This window comes from Coregonus lavaretus (genome assembly GCF_964263955.1).
Source record: "Coregonus lavaretus genome assembly, chromosome: 6".
NCBI classification, from domain to species: domain Eukaryota; kingdom Metazoa; phylum Chordata; class Actinopteri; order Salmoniformes; family Salmonidae; genus Coregonus; species Coregonus lavaretus.
The window spans coordinates 26,294,517-26,317,502 of NC_139993.1; the positions used below are offsets into that span (position 1 = coordinate 26,294,517).

At 46.5% G+C, this 22,986-nt stretch overlaps 1 protein-coding gene across 1 annotated transcript in view; it reads left to right on the plus strand.

Moving 5' to 3' along the window:
- The window catches only part of LOC311130844 (prolyl 3-hydroxylase 2-like), a 104,045-nt gene that overhangs the window by 75,548 nt on the left and 5,511 nt on the right, over nt 1-22,986 (plus strand). The window contains exons 4-7 of the mRNA XM_084163650.1: nt 2,416-2,547; nt 4,761-4,888; nt 8,853-8,942; nt 12,134-12,174. Of these exons, the coding sequence (XP_084019776.1) occupies nt 2,416-2,547; nt 4,761-4,888; nt 8,853-8,942; nt 12,134-12,174 (391 nt within the window). The remainder of the gene's footprint in view (nt 1-2,415; nt 2,548-4,760; nt 4,889-8,852; nt 8,943-12,133; nt 12,175-22,986) is intronic.

The window sequence follows — 22,986 nt, forward strand, 5'->3', positions numbered from 1 at the left end:
TGAGAGCAACAAATACAAACGTGTTCTGGGCAACAAATCAACAAATACAAAGTCTAGCAACGAGAGAAGAGATTATTGTTGTTGTTGTCTAGTTATAGAGAAACAGGAGTATCCGGTTGTCTGGGCTGCTCTGACCTGTGATTTCACAGTGGTTAACTTCACTGTAGCATGTCATTGGTGGTCATCGGGGGACATTGGGTAACCTGAATCCCACCTCGGTAATCTTTTTCTTTTTTGTTTGTCATAGAGAAATAATTATGATATTTTATACATACAGTGGGGAAAAAAAGTATTTAGTCAGCCACCAATTGTGCAAGTTCTCCCACTTAAAAAGATGAGAGAGGCCTGTACATTTCATCATAGGTACACGTCAACTATGACAGACAAAATGAGGGAAAAAATCCAGAAAATCACATTGTAGGATTTTTAATGAATTTAAATTAGCAAATTATGGTGGAAAATAAGTATTTGGTCACCTACAAACAAGCAAGATTTCTGGCTCTCACAGACCTGTAACTTCTTCTTTAAGAGGCTCCTCTGTCCTCCACTCGTTACCTGTATTAATGGCACCTGTTTGAACTTGTTATCAGTATAAAAGACACGTGTCCACAACCTCAAACAGTCACACTCCAAACTCCACTATGGCCAAGACCAAAGAGCTGTCAAAGGACACCAGAAACAAAATTGTAGACCTGCACCAGGCTGGGAAGACTGAATCTGCAATAGGTAAGCAGCTTGGTTTGAAGAAATCAACTGTGGGAGCAATTATTAGGAAATGGAAGACATACAAGACCACTGATAATCTCCCTCGATCTGGGGCTCCACGCAAGATCTCACCCCGTGGGGTCAAAATGATCACAAGAACGGTGAGCAAAAATCCCAGAACCACACAGGGGGACCTAGTGAATGACCTGCAGAGAGCTGGGACCAAAGTAACAAAGCCTACCATCAGTAACACACTACGCCGCCAGGGACTCAAATCCTGCAGTGCCAGACGTGTCCCCCTGCTTAAGCCAGTACATGTCCAGGCCCGTCTGAAGTTTGCTAGAGTGCATTTAGATGATCCAGAAGAGGATTGGGAGAATGTCATATGGTCAGATGAAACCAAAATAGAACTTTTTGGTAAAAACTCAACTCGTCGTGTTTGGAGGACAAAGAATGCTGAGTTGCATCCAAAGAACACCATACCTACTGTGAAGCATGGGGGTGGAAACATCATGCTTTGGGGCTGTTTTTCTGCAAAGGGACCAGGACGAACCATCCGTGTAAAGGAAAGAATGAATGGGGCCATGTATCGTGAGATTTTGAGTGAAAACCTCCTTCCATCAGCAAGGGCATTGAAGATGAAACGTGGCTGGGTCTTTCATCATGACAATGATCCCAAACACACCGCCCGGGCAACGAAGGAGTGGCTTCGTAAGAAGCATTTCAAGGTCCTGGAGTGGCCTAGCCAGTCTCCAGATCTCAACCCCATAGAAAATCTTTGGAGGGAGTTGAAAGTCTGTGTTGCCCAGCGACAGCCCCAAAACATCACTGCTCTAGAGGAGATCTGCATGGAGGAATGGGCCAAAATACCAGCAACAGTGTGTGAAAACCTTGTGAAGACTTACAGAAAACGTTTGACCTGTGTCATTGCCAACAAAGGGTATATAACAAAGTATTGAGAAACTTTTGTTATTGACCAAATACTTATTTTCCACCATAATTTGCAAATAAATTCATTAAAAATCCTACAATGTGATTTTCTGGAAAAAATAATCTCAATTTGTCTGTCATAGTTGACGTGTACCTATGATGAAAATTACAGGCCTCTCTCATCTTTTTAAGTGGGAGAACTTGCACAATTGGTGGCTGACTAAATACTTTTTTTCCCCACTGTACATGTCAATAGGTCAACTGTGCTAAATGTTTCATTCACCCACTAATGTTACCCCCTGTGTGTGGAAGATGATGAAAACGTTGTTGAACGCTAAGGTGTGTGTGTGTGTGTGTCTTTAGGATATTATTCCTCAGTAGACCTGAGAGTCTCAGTGCATTAGGCTAAATGTAATACAAAGAAAAAGAAAACACCCTTTAATTGGCTCTATTAGACACTGAATCTCTGATAGAACCAAGTGATGGACTGACGTGTCTAGAATGATTACAAATCTAGTACAGAGAATGCAAAGCACAATATCTACAGTAAATCAGTGGCGACATGGCTGAAAATAAACCTTTGTGATAGCAATGAAGAATGTATGGTAATCAGTTGGATGAGAATACTGCATGAAACATTAAGGTAGGCATTGTGAATGGTTCCTCATCATTATCATACTACTCAATGCTTTTCCTCAGGAGGACATTACTCTGCTTTAAAAATGCTTATGAATGTATAAATATACCTGTATCCCCCCTATCCTCCTGTGTGTGTTTCAGACCACTTCACCCAGGCGCTGCACTGTGAACACGAGTGTGTGAGAGACCTGTCCACCCGGCCCGGCCGTCTGTCTCCAATGGAGAACTACCTGCCTCTACATTACGACTACCTGCAGTTTGCTTACTTCCAGCGTGAGTAACATTACCCTACTGCACCCTACTTTAATCTAGTTTACCTCTACATTATGACTACCTGCAGTTCACCGACTTCCAGAGTAAGGTATAGAAGTATCGCCGAAGATCCGCGCTATAGCTAGATTGAAATTTAAAGGCAATGTTTCCGCTTTCGCGGAGACTGCATTCACGGTAAACGCTGCATATGTCGGCTCAATCGGAAATTACCTTTACATTTGAGTGTGGGTCTTCCGAGATGCTTCTGCGATACGGATTGAATCCAGCCCCAAGTCTTACCTAACCGCACCCTACTTGACCCTACTTGACCCTGCAGGGTGTGGTGTTCAGACTACAGCGATGTAGTGTGTACAGGCTTTTATTCACTAACACTAACACACCTATATCGAATTATCATTAATTAGATAAGTATTCCCCTGCTGACTCTCAGAGACAGAGCGAAAGAGACAGAGAGCTGAGAAACACCTGGTCACAGGCGTTTGAAAAGGCAGGGATTAGGGCAAATCACAAAGAGCTGTGGAGAAAGGCCAGGACTCGTATTCATAAAGCTTCTCAGAGTAGGAGTGCTGATCTAGGATCAGCTCTACCTTTTAGATTGTAATGAATGGACAGGATGGACCTGATCCTAGATCAGCATTCCTAATCTGAGACACTTTGTGAATACAGGCCCAGACTGGCAGGACAACATAGGAAAGGAGAGAAGGAAGGATAAGCCAATGTGGTAAATTTTTATGAGCTTATCAGAATAAACCCAAGTGGCTCATGGGATCCTATGAAAAACACCAGAGCTCAATGAATCATTCCCAGCAGCAGAACTTAAAGGGGTAGTTCGGGATTTTGGTAATGAAGTCCTTTATCTACTTCCCTAGAGTCAGATGAACTCATGGATACCCTTTTTATATATCTGTGTCCAGTATGAGGGAAGTGAGTTAGTTTCGCAGGCCAATGCTAACTAGCGTTAGTGCAATGACTGGAAGTCTATGGTTATAGCTAGCATGCTAGCTGTTCTTCTAGACTTCCAGTCTGCAAGTCTTGAGTCGCCTGTTTAAAAGTCTCCCCATCACTCAACAGTCTCACATTGCTCTGCGGGAAGCTGTTTCCTCAATGATCCGTTCGGTGACATTGTCGTTTTTAACGGCCTCAAAGCCCCTCACTGTTTATGACCTGGGAACCAGGGGAACCGGAGGAGACGCGCTGACCGCAGAAACGCTGCTGCCTCGGGCCTGGCCGCCCCGCCGGGAAGTGATATGTGAGCCCAGCTGCTTTACAAGATAGTAAAGTCCACGTGTGTTGGGTGGATGTGTGGGTGTCGTGCGCATGTGTGCGTGCATGTGTGTATGAAAAATGCATGCACTCATTAACTGTAAGTCGCTTTAGATAAGAGCGTCTGCTAAAATGACTAAAATGTAAAAAAAAATAAAAAAATGTGTGTATGTGTTACTTGCAAGTCACTGCTCGCTGTAAGCACTTTAGGAACAGGAGATACAGCCCTAGCCTGGAGCCTGGAGCAGCTGTGTATGTGTGTGCGTGTGTGTGTGCGCCTGTGTGTCTGTCTTTGTTTCCAGTATCTCAGCTAGCCTCTGACTGCCTCTCACTGTTGTAGCGCTACTGCTGCTTGCTCCATTGTGGTCATGCCCCTGGAATGTTCAGCCGCACGAGACTTCAAAAGGTTTCAGACACACATCTCATTCAGGCCTAGGTGGCTTTATTACATGTGGACCTGTACTGAACTTTATGAGTGGAAACCAATAGGAAGTGTGTGTTATACTGGGTACATCCCAAATGCCACCCTATTCCCTATATAGTGAACTTCTTTTGACCAGAGCTCCATGGGCCCTGGTCAAAAGTAGTGCACTACATAGGGAACAGGATGCCATTTGGGATGATGTCTTACAGGGGAGTTCAGGGAGGGAGTCTGTAACGGAGGTGTGATGACAGTTCCTCTTGTTTAGGCAGGGCTCAGAAGGATGGATGGATGTCTTTTAACCTCCATTTGTTTCTCTCTCTCTCTCTCTCTGTTTCTCTCTCTTTCTATTGCTCTCTGTTCCTCTCACTCACCATCTCTACCCCCTTTCTTTCAATTTCAATTTTCAATTCCATTTTCAATTCAAACAAGCTTTATCGACACAAGAACATCCCAATGCTAAGCAATACACAGAACGTAACACATGTCCATTTCATAATGTCTTCTTTTTGTCTCTCTGTCTCTCCAGTTAACATGGTGGAGGAGGCATTGGAGTGTGCCAAGTCCTACCTGCTGTTCCACGAGGGGGAGGAGTTTATGACAGAGAACGTGGAGTACTACAGAGAGGCCGTGGGCCACGACATCAAACCCCGGGAGGTAAGACCTTGGTTACGTCCAAAATGGCACCCTATTCCCTATATAGTGCACTACTTTTGACCAGGACACGCATGGGCTATTCCCTATATAGTGCACTACTTTTGATCAGGACCCGGATGGGCTATTTCTGATATAGTGCATTACTTTTGACCATGACAAGCATGGCCTATTCCCTAGCCTGGTCTCAGATATTTTTGTGCTATAATTTCAACTCCTTGTTAACCCAAACTGTTTGGCATGATAATGAGTGGCAAGGAGTGGCATGATGTTACAAACAGACTGGTACCCAGGCTAGCTATTCCCTATATAGTATAGTGCACTACTTTTGGTAGTAAGAAATAGTGCACTATAAGGAATAGTTTACATTGGAGGGGACTTTAATCAGTTAATGTTACTCTTTCTACATTGTATGGCCAAAGAGTTGGGGCCCAATGTTTAGTTTTCATTCCTACAGATTCACTGCCCAATAGGTTTTATAAGCCAGTTATTGCTGCGTAAATTTAATGGCAGATTTTTTAGTGACTCATATAATTTGTGTTTACCGGCAACTATATCCCCTAAGTGTTCCTAATTATCAGGTTATTGGGAATGTAAATGTGCTGATAATTTAGAGCCGACGTTTGGAATAGGATGCATCTGAAATGGCACACTATTCCCTATGTAGGGAATAGGGTGCCATTTGGGACGCATCTATAGTCAGTTTGCCTGGAGAACTAACTGGCAAATTAGTGGCCGATTTGCCCCCAAGAACTTGTCCCCCCAAAAAACGGTTGACTTCAAACCCTCAAACCTGCTCCACTCTCTGTACAGCCACGGAGTCTCTTGTTCTGCACTCCCTCCCTTACAGGCCCGTTTTCCTGGAAAGCCTGGAAGCTATTAGAGTGAATGTGAGTTCTCCCAGTACGGCCAGGGTGTGTGTGTGAGAGAGAGATTGTGTGTGTGCGTGTGTGTGCATGTGTTTGTGTGTGTGTGCATGCCAGCGGACAAACCAATGCAGCTGATGACTATGGTTAGGACTCTGACATCAACCATCTCAGTCCCTCTGGCTCTCTCCTCTCGGCCCCTAAACTCTCCATTCCTCCATTCCATATTTCTCTCTCTCTCAGCCCCTCTTCTCTCCTTTCCTGTCCATTCCTCTCTCATCTCTCTCTCTCTGTGGCCTTAGGGACCTCATTTAGCCAGCATATAGAGCAGGAGATAGCCGGGGTCTGCCTGCCTGCCTTCCTGCCAAAGACTCCTGTCTTTCAGGAACAGGGAGGAGGGGGAAATCAAGCGCCAATGCCCACAGAAACAATTTAGGAGCTGTTTGCATTACGGTTTCCGGCCACCGCAAACGCTACTGGCTGCTCAGGTTTCAAAACATAACGTCGCCCCTTCTTGTCTATTGCAGATTATCACACCTTCTTTCCCTCATTCCTCTCCTCCTCTCCTACTCCAAACCTCTATAATGTAAGTCCAAGACATTCCAGTCACACCAGCCCTCTTTAAGACCTTGCCAGGAAGGACTAGTAAAAAGCTCAGCTGTGAAATGCCAAGAGGGTCGTTACATGCCATTTCAGCAAGCCGTGACACCCACCATCTCAGATTGTTCTGAAATCATTTCTGTAGTTAGAAACAGATAAGATTAGCATTCCTGCAACAATATTTTGTTGAAATATAATTTGATTGCACCCAAATTGGCCATTTTAATTTATAGGATTCATAAAATATTCAATAAATATAGTATCTAACATCCGAATTGGACCAAACTTTTTCTAACAATGAGTAAGACATAAGGAATCCAAAGAAATGGTCAAAGGCCACTCACAGACACCCCACGCCAATCTCAACCCAACATTGAGTATACAGTATCAGTTCTCTATGTCTGACAAGTAGTACGGAGCTGCGGCTTGGATTATATTTCTTATTGTTGTTGCATTGTCGAGAAGGAACCTGCAAGTAAGCATTTTGTTGGATGATGTATACCATGCATATACATGCAACAATTTCAAAGATTTTACTGAGTTACAGTTCATGTAAGGAAATCAGTCAATTGAAATGAATTCATTAGGCCCTAATCTATGGATTTCATATGACTGGGAAAGCAGATATGCATCTGTTGGTTACAGATACCTTTAAAAAAAAGATAGGGGTGTTGATCAGAAAACCAGTCAGTATCTCGTGTGACCATTATTTGCCTCATGCAATGGCTGTGCGAAGTTGCCGGATATTGGCGGGAACTGGAACACGCTGTCACACATGTCGATCCAGAGCATCCCAAACATGCTTGCTCAATGGGTGACATGTCTGGTGAGTATGCAGACCATGGAAGAACTGGGACATTTTCAGCTTCCAGGAATTGTGTACAGATCCTTGCAACATGGGGCTGTGCATTATCATGCTGAAACATGAGGTGATGGCGGCAGATGAATGGCACGACAATGGGCCTCAGGATCTCGTCACGGTATCTCTGTGCATTGAAATTGCCATAAATAAAATGCAATTGTGTACATTGTCTGTAGCTTATGCCTGCCCATACCATAACCCCACCGGCACCATGGGGCAATCTGTTCACAACGTTGACATCAGTAAACTGCTCACCCACATGACGCCATCTGCCATCTGCCCGGTACAGTTGAAACTGGGATTCATCCGTGAAGAGCCATTGAAGGTGAGCATTTGCCTACTGAAGTTGGTTACGACACTGAACTGCTGTCAGGTCAAGACCCTGGTGAGGACGACGAGCACGCAGATGAGCTTCCCTGAGACGGTTTCTGACAGTTTGTGCAGAAATTATTCAGTTGTGCAAACCACAGTTTCATCAGCTCTACGGGTGACTGGTCTCAGACGATCCCGCAGGTGAAGAAGCTGGATGTGGAGGAATTGGGCTGGCATGGTTATACGTGGTCTGCGGTATGAGGCCAGTTGGACATACTGCCAAATTCAATAAAAATACTTTGGAGGCGACTTATGGTAGAGAAATGAACATTACATTCTCTGGCAACAGCTCTGGTGGACATTCCTGCAATGAGTATGACAATTGCACCCTCCCTCAAAACTTCTGTGCCATTGTGTTGTGTGAAAAAACTGCACATTTTAGAGTAGCCTTTTATTGTCTCCAGCACAAGGTGCACCTGTGTAATGATCATGCTGTCTAATCAGATCCTTAATATGCCACACTTGTCAGATGGATGGATTATCTTGGCAAAGGAGAAATGCTCACTAACAGGGATGTAAACAAATGTGTGCACAATATTTGAGAGAAATAAGCTTTTTGTGCAAATGGGACATTTCTGGGATATTTTATTTCAGCTCATGAAACATGGGACCAACACTTTACATGTTGCGTTTATATTTTTGTTCAGTAAATATTCTCATTGTTGAGGTGGGATTGGCGTGGGTTGTCCCTGGCTGGCTTTTGACAATTTCATTGGATTCATCATGTCTAACTCCTTGTTATTAAAAAACGTTTGTACAAATCAGATGTTAGGTACTTTTTTATTGAATATTATATGCATCCTATACATTAAAATGGCTAATTTGGATACAATCAATTAACTTAATTTTTCAGAGATCAAATTATATTTCAACAAAATAATGTTGCAGGAATGCTAATCTTATCTGTTTCTAACTACAGAAACGAGTTCAGAACAATCTGAGATGGTGGGTGCCGAAATCCTCTTTCTTGTGCTTTTTCCCAATAGAGAGGGAAATATAGCACAGTCCATTGGGTCCAGCAATAAGGCGATGAGAGGGCTGGAGGGGGCTTGGCTGCTGAAAGAGGAAGAGGTGTTAGGGTAGGGACAGGAGATAAGATATAAGAGGCATAGTGGTTATGAAAATAGTCTTCCTAAACATTTCTTCTTCAAGGGGTCAATTTGGGGAGATTCAGTAGCTAGGTAATGTGCTAAAGGGATGTCATTAAAAAAAATGTTTTTACCTGTTGAGATAAACAGGGCTGCCCGATATCTCTGTGTGTCTACAGAAGGCTGAGTGGTACCTGAGGCGCCATAAGCAGGAGCTGGAGCTACTAGTGATCGGCAGTGAGAACATGCACGTGGAATTTACAGAAGGGGTGAGTACAGTACATTGATGACAAATGGCGACTTAGTCTCTTATTTGAACTTTTTGGGCTGTCTCTGATACTTGTGAATGGCTGCCATGACTACTGAAAGGTCAATTGGGTGACATTTCTGGCCCCGTTACTGGAACAAGTAATTATTTTAATAGAGCACAAAAATGAGAGCCAGAGCTGGAGCAAGATTACTGATTTAGGATCAGTTTTGCTTTTTAGATCACAATGAATAAAATTAAATGGAGGGGGGGATCTGATCCTAGATCAGCACTCGTACTCTGTGACGCTTGTTGATACATATGGGCCGTATGTAGGACAGTAACAGGTGCCTGGTAGTTACACCATTATGTCCGCAGGACACAGCACCACCTTGTGGCCATGATGGAAACCCATTGGTGCTCCAGCTTTTCATTCATGGACTTTTTGCACTATAATGCTTCTGAATCTGCATCATTTACATATAGTTGTAGTATAGATTAGTATATAAATTACTATATAAGGAGTTTGTATATAGTATATACACTGAGTGTACAAAACATTAGGAACATGACATAGACTGACCAGGTGAATCCAGGTGAAAGCTATGATAATAATATAATAATATGCCATTTAGCAGACGCTTTTATCCAAAGCGACTTACAGTCATGTGTGCATTAATTTTTACGTTTGGGTGGTCCCGGGAATCGAACCCACTACCCTGGCGTTACAAGCGCCATGCTCTACCAATTTATCCTTATTGATGACACTTGTTAAATCCACTTCAATCACTGTAGATGAGGGGAGGATACAGGTTAAAGAAGGATTTTTAAGCATTCAGACCAGGGATGGACAACTTTGACGGGGGTTGGGGCAACAAAAAAATCAGAACTCATCATTAGGGGCCGCAGTGGCTCGTGGGTCTTTAGAATTGTTTGCTAATTTATTAAATATAAAACAAATGAAATATCACATTTACAAAAGTATTCAGACCCTTTACTCAGTACTTTGTTGAAGCACCTTTGGCAGCGATTACAGCATCGAGTCTTCTTGGGTATGACGCTACAAGCTTTCCACACCTGTATTTGGGGAGTTTCTCCCATTCTTCTCTGCAGATCCTCTCAAGCTCTGTCAGGTTGGATGGGGAGCATTGCTGCACAGCTATATACAGGTCTCTCCAGAGATGTTCAATCGGGTTCAAGTCCGGGCTCTGGCTGGGCCACTCAAGGACATTCAGAGACTTGTCCCGAAGCCACTCCTGCGTTGTCTTGGCTGTGTGCTTAGGGTCGTTGTCCTGTTCGAAGGTGAACCTTCGCCCCAGTCTGAGGTCCTGAGCGCTCTGGAGCAGGTTTTCATCAAGGATCTCTCTGTACTTTGCTCCGTTCATCTTTGTCTCGATCCTGATTAGTCTCCCAGTCCCGGTCGCTGAAAAACATCCCCACAGCATGATGCTGCCACCACCATGCTTCACCGTAGGGATGGTGCCAGGTTTCCTCCAGACGTGACACTTGGCATTCAGGCCAAAGAGTTCAATCTTGGTTTCATCAGACCAGAGAATCTTCTTTCTCATGGTCTGAGAGTCTTTAGGTGCCTTTTGGCAAACTCCAAGCGGGCTGTCATGTGCCTTTTACTGAGGAGTGGCTTCCGTCTGACCACTACCATAAAGGCCTGATTGGTGAGGGGCTGCAGATATGGTTGTCCTTTTGGAAGGTTCTCCCATCTCCACAGAGGAACTGTAGAGCTCTGTCAGAGTGACCATCGGGTTCTTGATCACCTTCCTGACCAAGGCCCTTCTCCCCCGATTGGTCAGTTTGGCCGGGCGGCCAGCTCTAGGAAGAGTCTTGGTGGTTCCAAACTTCTTCCATTTAAGAATTATGGAGGCCACTGTGTTCTTGGGGACCTTCAATGCTGCAGGAATGTTTTGGTGCCCTTCCCCAGATCTGTGCCTCAACACAATCCTGTCTCGGCGCTCTACGGACAATTCCTTCAACCTCATGGCTTGGTTTTTGCTCTGACATGCACTGTCAACTGTGGGACCTTATATAGACAGGTGTGTGCCTTTCCAAATCATGTCCAATCAATTGAATTTACCACAGGTGGTAAATCAAGTTGTAGAAACATCTCAAGGATGATCAATGGAAACAGAATGCACCTGAGCTCAATTTCGAGTCTCATAGCAAAGGGTCTGAATACATATGTAAATAACCTGTTTTCGCTTTGTCATTATGGGGTATTGTGTGTAGATTGCTGAGGATTTTTTTTATTAACTCCATTTTAGAATAAGGCTGTAACTTAACAAAATGTGGAAAAAGTCAAGGGCACTGTATATATATTTTTTCACTCAGTTCGTGCTATTCTACTTATTGAGAAATATTAGCAGTTTTAAAGTTAATTTCCTGCAATTCTGCACATTTTGCCAATGGATGGAGGCAAACGTTTGCAGTTTTTAATATGATAACTGATGATCAATGGGCCCCACCCCCATTATGCTTACTACCACTAGACTAACTTACCAATCTAAAACAATTAATCTGAAATGGGCTAATTGAGTGACTGCTGATACACAACCACATTTCTAAATTGCACCTTGTGTATTCTATGATTTTAACTCTCAGCAGTGAGTTGAGACACCGACTGAGTTCCTAAAAAATATATATATATATATTGGTGAAATTGGTCCGTGGGCCAACAAAAGGGGGGCGGCCCGCGGGTCCCCAGTTGCCCATCCCTGATTCAGACAATTGAAACATGGATTGTGTATGTGTGCCATTCAGAAGGTGAATTGGCAAGACAAAATATGTAAGTGCCTTTGAACAGGGTGTGTCAAGAACTGCAACACTGCTGGGTTTTTCATGCTCAACAGTTTCCCGTGTGTATCAAGTAATGTCCACCACCCAAAGGACATCCAGCCAACTTGACATTGGAGTCAACACGGGCCAGTATCCCTTTGGAACACTTTCAACACCTTGTAGAGTCCATGCCCCGACAAATTGAGGGTGTTCTGAGGGCAAAAGGGGGCACCTCAATATTAGGAAGGTGTTCCTAATGTTTTGTACACTCAGTGTAGGTTTACTTACTATGACTGTAATATGTGGTTGTCTTACCTAGATACCTTAAGATGAATGCTCTAACTGTAAGTTGTTCTGGATAAGAGCGTCCGCTAAATGAATAAAATGTAACATTCTGATCTGTCAGTGTTTTACCTTGTCTTGTAGCATTACTGGACCAGCACAGGTGGACGAGAGGATTCTAACAGGTGAGCAAACCTAGAAATATCCTCTTGGAAATGTCAACGTGTTCAGTAGTTGTCCTGTATAATAATGAATATCAGATGTATAGTTCACAAGAACAACACAGTGTCAGATAGATAGTTAGAATCAAGTGATGCTTTTCACTTATAGACAATAATAAATGAATGAAAACGGTACTATATCCTGTGTCGTATTTGACTGTAGTGACTCTGCTTTGTGTTGTATACACCACTGACATCTATGGGATACTTTCAGTATAGCATGCATGCTGTATAATCTGTTGTGGAAAAAAATATATATAGTTGCACACTTTATAATGCTCCCAATAATTGAATCAGTTTATTTGAAGCATGTGTGTGAATATCTTTATTTATTTTTTACACACGTTACTATATTCCGTTGATCAGCACCTTTTCTACTTTTTGGGGTGTGCGTGTTCTCATGCTTTTTACTGGACTCCTGACCTGGGTTCAAATACTATTTAGGGTATTTCAATTACTTTCAAAGACATTTCAAAGTAAGTATTTTGATATATATATATATATATATATATATATTGATATATATATATATATATATATATATATATATATATATATATATATATATATTGATATATAAGTATACAAGTAAGTTGAATATCGGAATATATTTGGAAATACTTTCAAACACATCAAATAGAAGTAGTTGATTTGTAGTAGTAGTTGAATGTTTGATCCAAGATGGCGTAGGAGTGCGGTCGTGTACTCTGTTGTATGTCCGTGTAAATAGCCTGTTTTTTCTTCTTTTGTCTTTTGTTGTATATATTTCCCCTATCACACTTTTCATCCTTCTACTAAATATACTTTCCTGCAACCCGCCTCACTCAATGTGGAACGTATTCTCCTGTTGAAACTAGCTAGCCAGCTAACTAGCTACTTGCTATTAGCCACCGTTAGCGGTTTTCACCCAGAACATCTGATTTTCTGCCGGAATAACTGAATCACTGGACCTTAACACCTGATCGCAACCAACTAGCCGCAACCGAATGGATGTTGCTGTTGGCTAATCACCACTGCCCCCGAAGCAAGCACCAGTTAGCCTTGAGCTAGCCTCGAGCCAGGCCCATATCCCGGCTATCTACCTCTCTGTCTACCGGACGGGAGTAGCCAGCTAACTAGCTACTTGCTATTAGCCACCATTAGCAGGTTTTTCCACCGTTGTCCGTGGCCTGCACTACCTACCAGCTAACTCTAGCCTGGACTATTATCAGCCAGTCTGCATAGCGCGTTATCGACCCAGAACATATTGGATTTTCTACCGGAATCACTGAATCACTGGACCTTTAACACCGGATCATCGCAACTAGCTAGCTGCAACCGAATGGATGTTGTGGTTGGCTAATCCGCCTTGAGCTAGCCTCGAGTCAGGCCCATCTCCCGGCTATCTACCTCTCTGTCAACCGGGCGGGACCTCCTAGTGTCGACACGGAGCCCCGCCGATCCATCACGACTGGTCTGCCGATGTAATCGTCTGTGGTTTCAACAGGCTTCTCGTTGCGACGACCACGAAGATCCATCTGCTAGCCCCGGCCCGCAATTCAACAGCCGTGCTTCCTGATCGCCTGTGCGGTAGCACCAATTCAAACTGCTCTCGGACTCACATTGCTGTTCACTGGACCTTATGATCACTCAGCTGCACAGCTGATGCCTGCTGGACTGTTCCTTTACATGGTACCCTGTCCTGTTTTATCTGTTTAGCCTCAGCCCAAACTTTCATCGCCATTACCAGTTGTTGTCTTAGCTCTCTCGAATAACACCTGTGATTGCTTTATGCCTCTCTCCCATGTCAATATGCCTTGCCTATTGCTGTTCCAGTTAGTTCTTATAATACAATTTCACTGTAGAGCCCCAAGTCCCTCTCAAACTGCCTCAAATAGCTCCTTTGTTCCACCCCCCATACACGCGGAGACCGGCTCAATCGGTGCCTCCAGTGATGCTATCTCTTTCATTGTTACCCAACGCTTAGGTTTACCTCCACTGTACTCATATCCTTCCATATCCTTGTCTGTACATAATGCCCTGAATCTATTCTACAACGCCCGGAAATCTGCACCTTTTATTCTCTGTACCCAACGCACTAGAAGACCAGTTCTTAAAGCCTTTAGCCATATTCTTATTCTAGTCCTCCTCTGTTCCTCTGGTGATGTAGAGGTTAACCCAGGCCCTGCAGCCCCCAGTATCACTCCTACTCCCCAGGCACTATCATTTGTTGACTTCTGTAACCGTAAAAGCCTTGGCTTTTTGCATGTTAACATCAGAAGCCTCTTTCCTAAGTTTGAGTTATTCACTGCGTTAGCACACTCCGCCAACCCTGATGTTCTAGCAGTGTCTGAATCCTGGCTTAGGAAGGCCACCAAAAATTCAGAAATGTCCATCCCCAACTACAACATTTTCCGTCTAGATAGAACTGCCAAAGGGGGTGGAGTTGCAATCTATTGTAGAGATAGCCTGCCGAGCTCTATCATACTATACAGGTCTGTGCCCAAACAGTTTGAGATCCTACTTCTAAAAATCCACCTTTCCAGAAATAAGTCTCTCACTGTTGCCACTTGCTACAGACCCCCCTCAGCCCCCAACTGTGCCCTGGACACCATATGTGAATTGATTGCTTCCCATCTATCCTCAGAGTTCGTACTGCTTGGTGACCTAAACTGGGAAATGCTTAACACCCCGGCCATCCTACAATCCAAACTAGATGCCCTCAATCTCACACAAATTATAAAGGAACCTACCAGGTACAACCCTCAATCTGTAAACATGGGCACCCTCATAGATATCATCCTGACTAATTTACCCTCTAAATACACCTCCGCTGTCTTCAACCAGAATCTCTTTCGCCTTATTGCCTGCATCCGTAACGGGTCCGCGGTCAAACGACCACCCCTCATCACTGTCAAACGAGAACCGACCATTTCGAATCCCACCGTACCTTTTCCACTATGCAAGCCGGTTTCCGAGCTGGTCATGGGTGCACCTCAGCCACGCTCAAGGTCCTAAACGATATTATAACCGCAATCGATAATAGACAGTACTGTGCAGCCGTCTTCATCGACCTGGCCAAGGCTTTTGACTCTGTCAACCACCGCATTCTTATTGGCAGACTAAATAGCCTTGGTTTCTCAAATGACTGCCTCGCCTGATTCACCAACTACTTCTCAGATAGAGTTCAATGTGTCAAATCGGAGGGCCTGTTGTCTGGACCTATGGCAGTCTCTATGGGGGTGCCACAGGGTTCAAACGACCACCCCTCATCACTGTCAAACGCTCCCTAAAACACTTTAGCGAGCAGGCCTTCCTAATTGACCTGGCCCAGATATCCTGGATGGATATCGATCTCATTCCGTCAGTAGAGGATGCCTGGTTGTTCTTTAAAAGTGCTTTCCTCTCAATCTTAAATAAGCATGCCCCATTCAAAAAATTCAGAACTAAGAACAAATATAGCCCCTGGTTCTCCTCAGACTTGACTGCCCTTGACCCGCACAAAAACATCCTGTGGCGTACTGCATTAGCATCGAATAGCCCCCGCGATATGCAACTTTTCAGGGAAGTTAGGAACCAATATACACAAGCAGTTAGGAAAGCAAAGGCTAGCTTTTTCAAACAGAAATTTGCATCCTGTAGCACTAACTCCAAAAAGTTTTGGGACACTGTAAAGTCCATGGAGAATAAGAGCACCTCCTCCCAGCTGCCCACTGCACTGAGGAAACCTGACTCTCAGATCCACCTCTACGCAGACGACACCATTTTGTATACATCTGGCCCTTCATTGGACACTGTGTTAACAAACCTCAAAGCGAGCTTCAATGCCATACAACACTCCTTCCGTAGCCTCCAACTGCTCTTAAACACTAGTAAAACTAAATGCATGCTCTTCAATCGAACGCTACTCTCGGCGGGTCTGACCTAGAGTATGTGGACAACTACAAATACCTAGGTGTCTGGTTAGACTGTAAACTATCCTTCCAGACACACATTAAGCATCTCCAATCAAAAGTGAAATCTAGAATCGGCTTCCTATTTCGCAACAAAGCCTCCTTCACTCATGCTGCCAAACATGCCCTCGTTAAACTGACTATCCTACCGATCCTTGACTTCGGCGATGTCATTTACAAAATAGCCTCCAACACTCTACTCAGCAAATTGGATGTAGTCTATCACAGTGCCATCCGTTTTGTCACCAAAGCCCCATATACTACCCACCACTGTGACCTGTACGCTCTTGTTGGCTGGTCCTCACTACATATTAATCGCCAAACCCACTGGCTCCAGGTCATCTATAAATCACTGCTAGGCAAATCCCCGCCTTATCTTAGCTCATTGGTCACCATAGCAACACCCACCCGTAGTATGCGCTCCAGCAGGTATATCTCACTGGTCATCCCCAAAGCCAACACCACCTTTGGCCGCCATTCCTTCCAGTTCTCTGCTGCCAATGACTGGAACGAACTGCAAAAATCTCTGAAGCTGGAGACTCTTATCTCCCTCACTAACTTTAAGCATCAGTTGTCAGAGCACCTTACCGATCACTGCACCTGTACATAGCCCATCTGAAATTAGCCCACCCAACTACCTCATCCCCATATTGTTATTTATTTTGCTCATTTGCACCCCAGTATCTCTATTTGCACATCATTTCTTGCACATCTATCATTCCAGTGTTAATACTAAATTGTAATTATTTTGCACTATGGCCTATTTATTGCCTTACCTCCATAACTTGCTACATTTGCACACACTGTACAGTAGGGGAAAAAAGTATTTAGTCAGCCACCAATTGTGCAAGTTCTCCCACTTAAAAAGATGAGAGAGGCCTGTAATTTTCATCATAGGTACACGTCAACTATGACAGACAAATTGAGAAAAAAAATCCAGAAAATCACATTGTAGGATTTATAATGAATTTATTTGCAAATTATGGTGGAAAATAAGTATTTGGTCACCTACAAACAAGCAAGATTTCTGGCTCTCACAGACCTGTAACTTCTTCTTTAAGAGGCTCCTCTGTCCTCCACTCGTTACCTTTATTAATGGCACCTGTTTGAACTTGTTAACAGTATAAAAACAGTACAAAATGATCACAAGAACGGTGAGCAAAAATCCCAGAACCACACGGGGGGACCTAGTGAATGACCTGCAGAGAGCTGGGACCAAAGTAACAAAGCCTACCATCAGTAACACACTACGCCGCCAGGGACTCAAATCCTGCAGTGCCAGACGTGTCCCCCTGCTTAAGCCAGTACATGTCCAGGCCCGTCTGAAGTTTGCTAGAGTGCATTTGGATGATCCAGAAGAGGATTGGGAGAATGTCAAATGGTCAGATGAAACCAAAATAGAACTTTTTGGTAAAAACTCAACTCGTCGTGTTTGGAGGACAAAGAATGCTGAGTTGCATCCAAAGAACACCATACCTACTGTGAAGCATGGGGGTGGAAACATCATGCTTTGGGGCTGTTTTTCTGCAAAGGGACCAGGACGAACCATCCGTGTAAAGGAAAGAATGAATGGGGCCATGTATCGTGAGATTTTGAGTGAAAACCTCCTTCCATCAGCAAGGGCATTGAAGATTAAACGTGGCTGGGTCTTTCAGCATGACAATGATCCCAAACACACCGCCCGGGCAACGAAGGAGTGGCTTCGTAAGAAGCATTTCAAGGTCCTGGAGTGGCCTAGCCAGTCTCCAGATCTCAACCCCATAGAAAATCTTTGGAGGGAGTTGAAAGTCTGTTGGCCAACGACAGCCCCAAAACATCACTGCTCTAGAGGAGATCTGCTTGGAGGAATGGGCCAAAATACCAGCAACAGTGTGTGAAAACCTTGTGAAGACTTACAGAAAACGTTTGACCTGTGTTATTGCCAACAAAGGGTATATAACAAAGTATTGAGAAACTTTTGTTATTGACCAAATACTTATTTTCCACCATAATTTGCAAATAAATTCATAAAAAATCCTACAATGTGATTTTCAGGAATTATTTTTCTCATTTTGTCTGTCATAGTTGACGTGTACCTATGATGAAAATTACTGTCAAGGGCTGATGTGGATGTGGTGTTGGAGTCAGGCGCAGGACACAGAAGCTTAGTCCAACAGACTTTACTAGTTAGAAACACGACGCATACTGTGCGCAAATACACAAAATACAAAAGAATACGCAAATAGTGCGTCCGTACTCTAAATACACGAGAGCAAAATACACAGCACCAATTGACAGGCGGACAATTACACACAACTAACTACACACAAAACGAGAAACGTATAGGGGACATAATGAACACTAAATGGAAACAGGTGTACAAGGAAGACAAAACCAAACTAACATCGATAACATTCAATGGTGGCAGCTAGTACTCCGGGGACGACGAACGCCGAAGCCTGCCCGAGCAAGGAGGAGGAGCAGCCTCGGCCGAATCCGTGACAGTACCCCCCCCTTGACGCGCGGCTCCAGCCGTGCGCCGACCCCGGCCTCGGGGACGACCAGGAGGACGCGGAGCAGGGCGCGTGGGATGACCACGGTGGAACTCAGTCAGGAGAGATGGATCTAAGATGTCCCTCCTTGGCACCCAGCACCGTTCCTCCGGGCCGTACTCCTCCCACTCCACGAGATATTGGAGACCCCCCATCCGACGTCTCGAATCCATGATGGACCGAACTGTGTACGCCGGAGCCCCCTCGATGTCCAGTTGGGGCGGAGGAGTCTCTCTTATCTCACAGTCCTGGAGTGGACCAGCTACCACCAGCCTGAGAAGAAACACATGGAACGAGGGGTTAATGTGATAATCAATAGGCAGTTGTAACCTGTAACACACCTCGTTCAATCTCCTCAGGACTTTAAATGGCCCCACAAACCGCCGACCCAGCTTCCAGCAGGGCAGGCGGAGGGGCAGGTTTCGAGTCGAGAGCCAGACTCGATCTCCAGGTGCGTACACCGGACCCTCACTGCGGTGGAGATCGGCGCTCGCCTTTTGTCGACGGATGGCCCGCTGCAGATGGACGTGTGCAGCGTTCCACGTCTCCTCCGAGCGCCGCACCCACTCATCCACCGCAGGAGCTTCGATCTGGCTCTGATGCCATGGTGCCAGAACCGGCTGATACCCCAACACACACTGGAAAGGGGTTAGGTTGGTGGAGGAGTGGCGAGAGAGTTCTGTGCCATCTCTGCCCAGGGGATATACCTCGCCCACTCCTCCGGCCGGCCCTGGCAATAAGATCTCAGAAACCTACCCACATCCTGGTTCACTCTTTCTACCTGCCCATTGCTCTCTGGGTGGTACCCCGAGGTAAGGCTCACCGAGACCCCCAAGCGCTCCATGAACGCCCTCCAGACTCTGGAGGTGAACTGGGGACCTCGATCAGACACTATATCCTCGGGCACCCCGTAGTGCCGAAAGACGTGGGTGAACAGTGCCTCAGCGGTCTGTAGGGCAGTAGGGAGACCCGGCATTGGGAGGAGACGACAGGCCTTAGAGAACCGATCCACAACGACCAGTATAGTGGATATACCCCTGAGAGGGGGGAAGGTCTGTAACGAAATCCACCGAGAGGTGAGACCATGGCCGTTGTGGAATGGGTAGGGGTTGTAACTTCCCCCTGGGCAGATGTCTAGGCGCCTTACACTGGGCGCACACCGAGCAGGAGGAGACATAAACCCTCACATCCCTAGCTAAAGTTGGCCACCAGTAGTTAGCGCTAAGGCAGTGCACTGTCCGGCCAATACCTGGATGTCCAGGGGGAGGGGGACGTATGAGCCCAATAAATCAGACGATCCCGAACCTCGAGCGGAACGTACGTCCGACCCACAGGACACTCTGGGGTACTAGGGTCGGTACGCAACGCCCGCTCGATTTCGGCATCGACCTCCCACACCACCGGTGCCACCAGACAAGACTCCGGCAGTATGGGAGTGGGCTCAATGGACCTCTCCTCTGTATCATACCGCCGGGACAGGGCGTCTGCCTTACCGTTCTGGGACCCAGGGATGTAAGTTATTTTAAATACGAACCGGGTTAGAAACATGTTCCACCGAGCCTGACGAGGGTTCAATCTCCTAGCTGCCCGGATGTATTCCAGGTTACGGTGGTCAGTCAAAATGAGAAAAGGGTGTTGAGCCCCCTCAAGTCAATGCCTCCACACCTTTAGGGCCTGTACCACGGCTAACAGCTCCCTGTCCCCTACGTCATAATTTCGCTCTGCTGGGCTGAGCTTCTTGGAATAAAAAGCACAGGGGCGGAGTTTAGGTGGCGTGCCGGACCGTTGCGACAGTACTGCCCCAATACCGGCCTCTGACGCGTCCACCTCTACCTGGAATGGTAAAGCGGGGTCCGGATGCGCCAGCACCGGAGCCGAAGTGAACAGGTCCTTCAGTCTCCCAAAAGCCCTGTCCGCCTCAGCTGACCACTGCAAACGCACCGGGCCCCCCTTCAGCAGGGAAGTTATGGGAGCTGCCACCTGTCCAAAACCCCGGATAAACCTCCGGTAGTAATTGGCAAAACCCCAAAACTGCTGCACCTCTTTAACCGTGGTTGGGGTTTGCCAATTACGCACGGCTGACACACGGTCAACCTCCATCTTCACCCCTGACGCGGACAACCGATAACCCAAAAAGGAGACAGACTCCTGGAAAAACAGACATTTCTCTGCCTTGACATACAAGTCGTGCTCCAACAGCCTCCCCAACACTCGACGCACCAGGGCTACATGCTCGGCTCGGGTAGAAGAGTACACTAGAATGTCGTCAATGTACACCACCACACCTTGCCCATGCATGTCCCGGAAGATCTCGTCCACAAACGATTGGAAGACTGAAGGAGCATTCATTAACCCGTATGGCATGATGAGATACTCATAATGACCCGAGGTGGTACTAAATGCTGTCTTCCATTCATCTCCCTCCCTAATGCGCACCAAGTTGTAGGCGCTCCTGAGATCCAGTTTTGTGAAGAAACGCGCTCCGTGTAATGATTCCGTCATACTCGCAATCAGAGGGAGTGGATAACTGTATTTCACAGTGATCTGATTGAGACTACGGTAATCAATACACGAGCGCAACCCTCCATCCTTCTTCTTCACAAAAAAGAAACTCGAGGACGCAGGGGAAGTGGAGGGCCGTATGTATCCCTGTCTCAGAGACTCGGCTATGTATGTCTCCATAGCCACCTTCTCCTCTTGAGACAGAGGATACACATGGCTCCGCGGAAGCGCTGCTCCTGTCTGGAGGTCTATCGCACAATCCCCCTGTCTATGAGGAGGCAACCGCGACGCCCTCGTCTTGCTAAACACGAGTGCTAAATCCTCATACTCAGGGCGAATGTGCATTGCGGGCACTTGGTTCGGACTCTCCACCGAGTTCGCCCCCACGGAAACACCTAGACATCGCCCTACACACTGGGCAGACCACTCCTTGAGAGCCCTCTGTTGCCACAAAATTGAGGGATTATGGGTAATTAACCAGGGAAGCCCCAGCACCACAGGATACGCAGGAGAGTCGATCAGATATAACTGAATAGTTTCCTCATGACCCCCCTGCGTACTCATCTTAAGTGGTGCTGTGACCTCTCTAATCAACCCCGATCCCAACGGGCGGCTATCTAGTGCATGGACAGGGAAGGGAGCATCAACAGGAAGGAGGGGAATCCCTAACCTTACACAAAAATTCCGATCAACAAAATTCCCAGCTGCGCCTGAATCGACTAGCGCCTTATGCTGGGAATGAGGTGCAACCTGAGGAAGTCTTACAGGTATACATAAGTGAACAACAGAGAGCTCTGGGTAAGTGGGGCGCCTACTCACCTGAAATGACTCCCCAGTGCGTGGCCTGTTGTCCCCTCCCCCTGGAGACCCTCCCCAGCACCTAGCCGCAGTGTGCCCTCCACGGCCACAGTTGGTGCAGGGGACGGCCCCCCTCGGGCTCCCTCTCCTCCTCTCTCTAGCGCCAGCACCCCCAAGCTCCATAGGGCTCGGCTCGGAGGTGCTGGAGGGTGGAATGGACGGCCCCCACTCGGGACGTCCGCGGGTAGCCAGCAGGGTGTCGAGATGGATGGACATGTCCACCAACTGGTCGAACGATAGGTTGGTGTCCCTGCAGGCCAGCTCTCGACGAACGTCCTACCGTAGACTGCATCGATAGTGGTCCGCTCATTCCACCCCGCATCCGCCGCTAGAGTCCGGAATTCCAGGGCGAACTCCTGTGCGCTCCTCTTCCCCTGTCGGAGGTGGAATAGACGCTCCCCCGCCGCTTTCCCCTCAGGTGGATGGTTGAACACTGCCCTGAAGTGGCGGGAGAACTCCGCGTAGGTGATGGTGGCGGCGTCTATTCCCCTCCATTCGGCGTTGGCCCACTCCAACGCCTTGCCGGAGAGACAGGAGATGAGGGCGGAAACGCTCTCGTATCCCGAGGGCGCCGGGTGTATGGTGGCCAGGTAGAGTGCCACCTGCAGGAGGAACCCCTGACACCCGGCTGTGGCGCCATCATACGCCCTCGGGAGTGAGAGCCGAATCCCACTGGATTCCGGAGCTGGGATGGGAGGACTGACCGATGGTGGTGGTAAGGTTGGAGGAGGTGTGGGCACTCCTCCGGTCTCCCATCGGCGCAGAGTGTTGATCACCTCATGCAGGGAGGATCCGAGTTGCTGGATCCTGGCGTCTTGACCGCTGACTCGATCCTCCAGCGACTCGGGTGCTGCTGCTGCTCCTGCTGACTCCATGGTGGTGTGTAATTCTGTCAAGGGCTGATGTGGATGTGGTGTTGGAGTCAGGCGCAGGACACAGAAGCTTAGTCCAAC